Source organism: Anopheles aquasalis, chromosome 2, assembly GCF_943734665.1.
Source record: "Anopheles aquasalis chromosome 2, idAnoAquaMG_Q_19, whole genome shotgun sequence".
NCBI lineage: Eukaryota > Metazoa > Arthropoda > Insecta > Diptera > Culicidae > Anopheles > Anopheles aquasalis.
The window spans coordinates 58,058,147-58,060,646 of record NC_064877.1 but is presented as its reverse complement, the minus strand read 5'-3'; the positions used below and the strand labels follow the sequence as shown (position 1 = coordinate 58,060,646).

Below are 2,500 nucleotides of genomic sequence, written 5' to 3'. Positions count from 1 at the left end.
GGTGCTGTGAAGAGAAGAGGAGGAGAAGAAGAAGGGAGAAGTGAGAAGATAAGATCCGATAATCGTTTTAACTGCTTGATGCTGCCAGTGCCGTTGCTGCTAGTTTTAATGGCAATTGCACATCGGAGCCTGCAGCAGTCTATCCGTATGATGGATTGAGTTGGCAACCTTTTGTGCTTGGCAGACACTCGACAAACTGACAATTCTCTTTTCCGCATAGGTTACTATGATTACATTGCATGATGCATGAGGACTCTGTTTACTGCGATTGAAAGCAGAACAACACGGTTTTTTAGCCTTCTTCTATGGGCTACACATATTATGCTGCAACATGTATGCGAAGCACTATTTAGATCTCTTTTTGTACAGTTTTTTTTTACAGTTTACAGACATTTGTAAGTTGATCCGGCACATGTCATGTCGAATGATCTTTTCACTAACTTGTAGCTATACAGCCTGGCTTCATCACACCAATCGCTGTGTTGAACAATGTGGCGATCTACCAAAAGTACTATAAGAGCATAACGTACACAGAACCAGAGCAAGTTCATAATTTTTCATGGCCAGACGACACTCTACATTGCAGGGATACCATCAGAAATGATCTTTGTGTTCGTATTGCATGGCATCTCACATCGCTTGCTGCATTTCATCTTCCACAACAATCCAAATGCGCCTCCGATCGTGTCCGTTGCGATCGATCCAATTACAGCAGATTGCACTTGATCGGCACAGTGTCAGCCACTGCTGTACCCACTGTTTCGGACAACACTTGCAATAGTACTGTTATGCGACCACCGAACATTCGGTTCTAATCTTTATCCACTAACTGAATCTTACCAAGCCTTTCTGGCAATGAGGTGGCACCATCTACTCACTGTTTTTCGCTGATACGAGATACAGCTCACAAGCAAGTCTTTTGTGTCGTTCTTCGATGCTGATTTGCGCAGCATCACCATCTATGAGCAGTTCCCGTACCATGCGCTCTATAAACTAACAAATGCCAATTCAAATTTGCCACAGTTCCCTCATAGATGTACCAGGGGTCAATGAAGGCAACGGAGTGAATCGCGTATCATCAAAGCATTGGATGCTCAAGCAGGAGGAAGCTAGTGATAACCACTGCGTGGCCTCCAGAACCGATTTGCTCACATGGGGACCATCAAACAAGGCGGTTGCCCGGAGTTTATCGGGCGCATAAACGGTATTTCTCTATGCCCGGCTGTTATCTTGGCTAGTGTTAGCAAATGAGTGACATTGAATTGCAAATGCACCGGAAGAAGGATGCCGATTCACTCGCTTATCATTCAAATGCCCTCTTTTGCCATTTTGTTTCTTTTTTTTTCTTACTCTATCTATAATTTATTATAAAATTTCCTTGCGAAAGGCACTGGATCACAGTTTCGACTTGAACTCCAATTGACTCGGGGCTGCGTAGTGGAATTAGTTCTTCACAATGAAACTTAGTGTGTGCTTTCTATTGCTTTGTGTTGCTGCCTACGGAGAGGGAACTAATAAAAGATCCGAAAACATTGACGGCATCCAAAAAGCACCGGTGACTTTGGGAATTTCCGGATTCGGCATGGAGGTGTTGTTTACAAAGATGAACTCCATCGATCACAAATTGATGGAGCTCCAGAAAGAACTGCGCCAACACCGGGAGCGAATGGAAAGCAACGTGGCATCTAACGAGAAGACACCAAAAACTCCGAATCCTATGTTAAATCCTTTTACATCGTGCAAAGACGTTCCATACAACACATCGGGAGTGTATCTTGTCCGCGTTAACAACGCCAGTTCACCGTTTGCAGTGTATTGTGAAATGGAGAAATTTGATGGTGGTTGGATTGTGGTACAACATCGATTCGATGGCTCAGTTGATTTCAATCGCAACTGGGACCAATACCGAGACGGTTTTGGTGAACTAGATAAGGAATTCTGGCTCGGGCTGGAGCGAATTCATCAACTAACAACGGCTCGGCCTCACGAAATAGTGATCGAGATGAAGGACTTTAGGGGCAACTACGAGTATGCTCGCTACAATGCGTTTCAAGTTGGAAGTGAGAGTGAGCACTACAGTCTAAAGACCGTCGGATCGTATAGTGGCACAGCAGGTGACTCATTACCACCGCAGCACAAGGCGAGAAAGTTCTCGACGAGGGACAGAGACAATGATGACTATGCCGGTGATCATTCAGCTGTTCATTGGGGAGGTGCCTGGTGGTACGGTGAAGGAAATCAATCAAATTTGAACGGACCGTACAAGACGGGTGCCGATGGGAAATCAATTTGGTGGTATACTTTCGAAAACGGCTACCAGGCGTTGAGCTTCAGCAGAATGATGATCCGTGAATTGTGAAACTCGGCTGGCGTAATTTGTGGTGAAATACAACCAATTAAAAATGTTTATTGGAAACTAATTGAATAAATAAGCATTTTCTTATAGTGCCCCCGAGTGTCTACGTAACTGTTGCAATTAAGCCTTTTGATCCTTTGCCTC

The 2,500-nt window shown here is 44.4% G+C and overlaps 1 protein-coding gene across 2 annotated transcripts in view; it reads right to left on the bottom strand.

Annotated features, from left to right (window-relative positions):
- Positions 1–2,500, bottom strand: part of LOC126571789 (discoidin domain-containing receptor 2) — a 229,819-nt gene that overhangs the window by 31,910 nt on the left and 195,409 nt on the right. For both annotated transcript variants that reach the window (XM_050230594.1, XM_050230592.1), the window contains exon 10: positions 1–4. This exon is cut by the window's left edge and continues 137 nt beyond it. In XM_050230594.1, coding sequence (XP_050086551.1) covers positions 1–4 — 4 coding nt within the window. The remainder of the gene's footprint in view (positions 5–2,500) is intronic.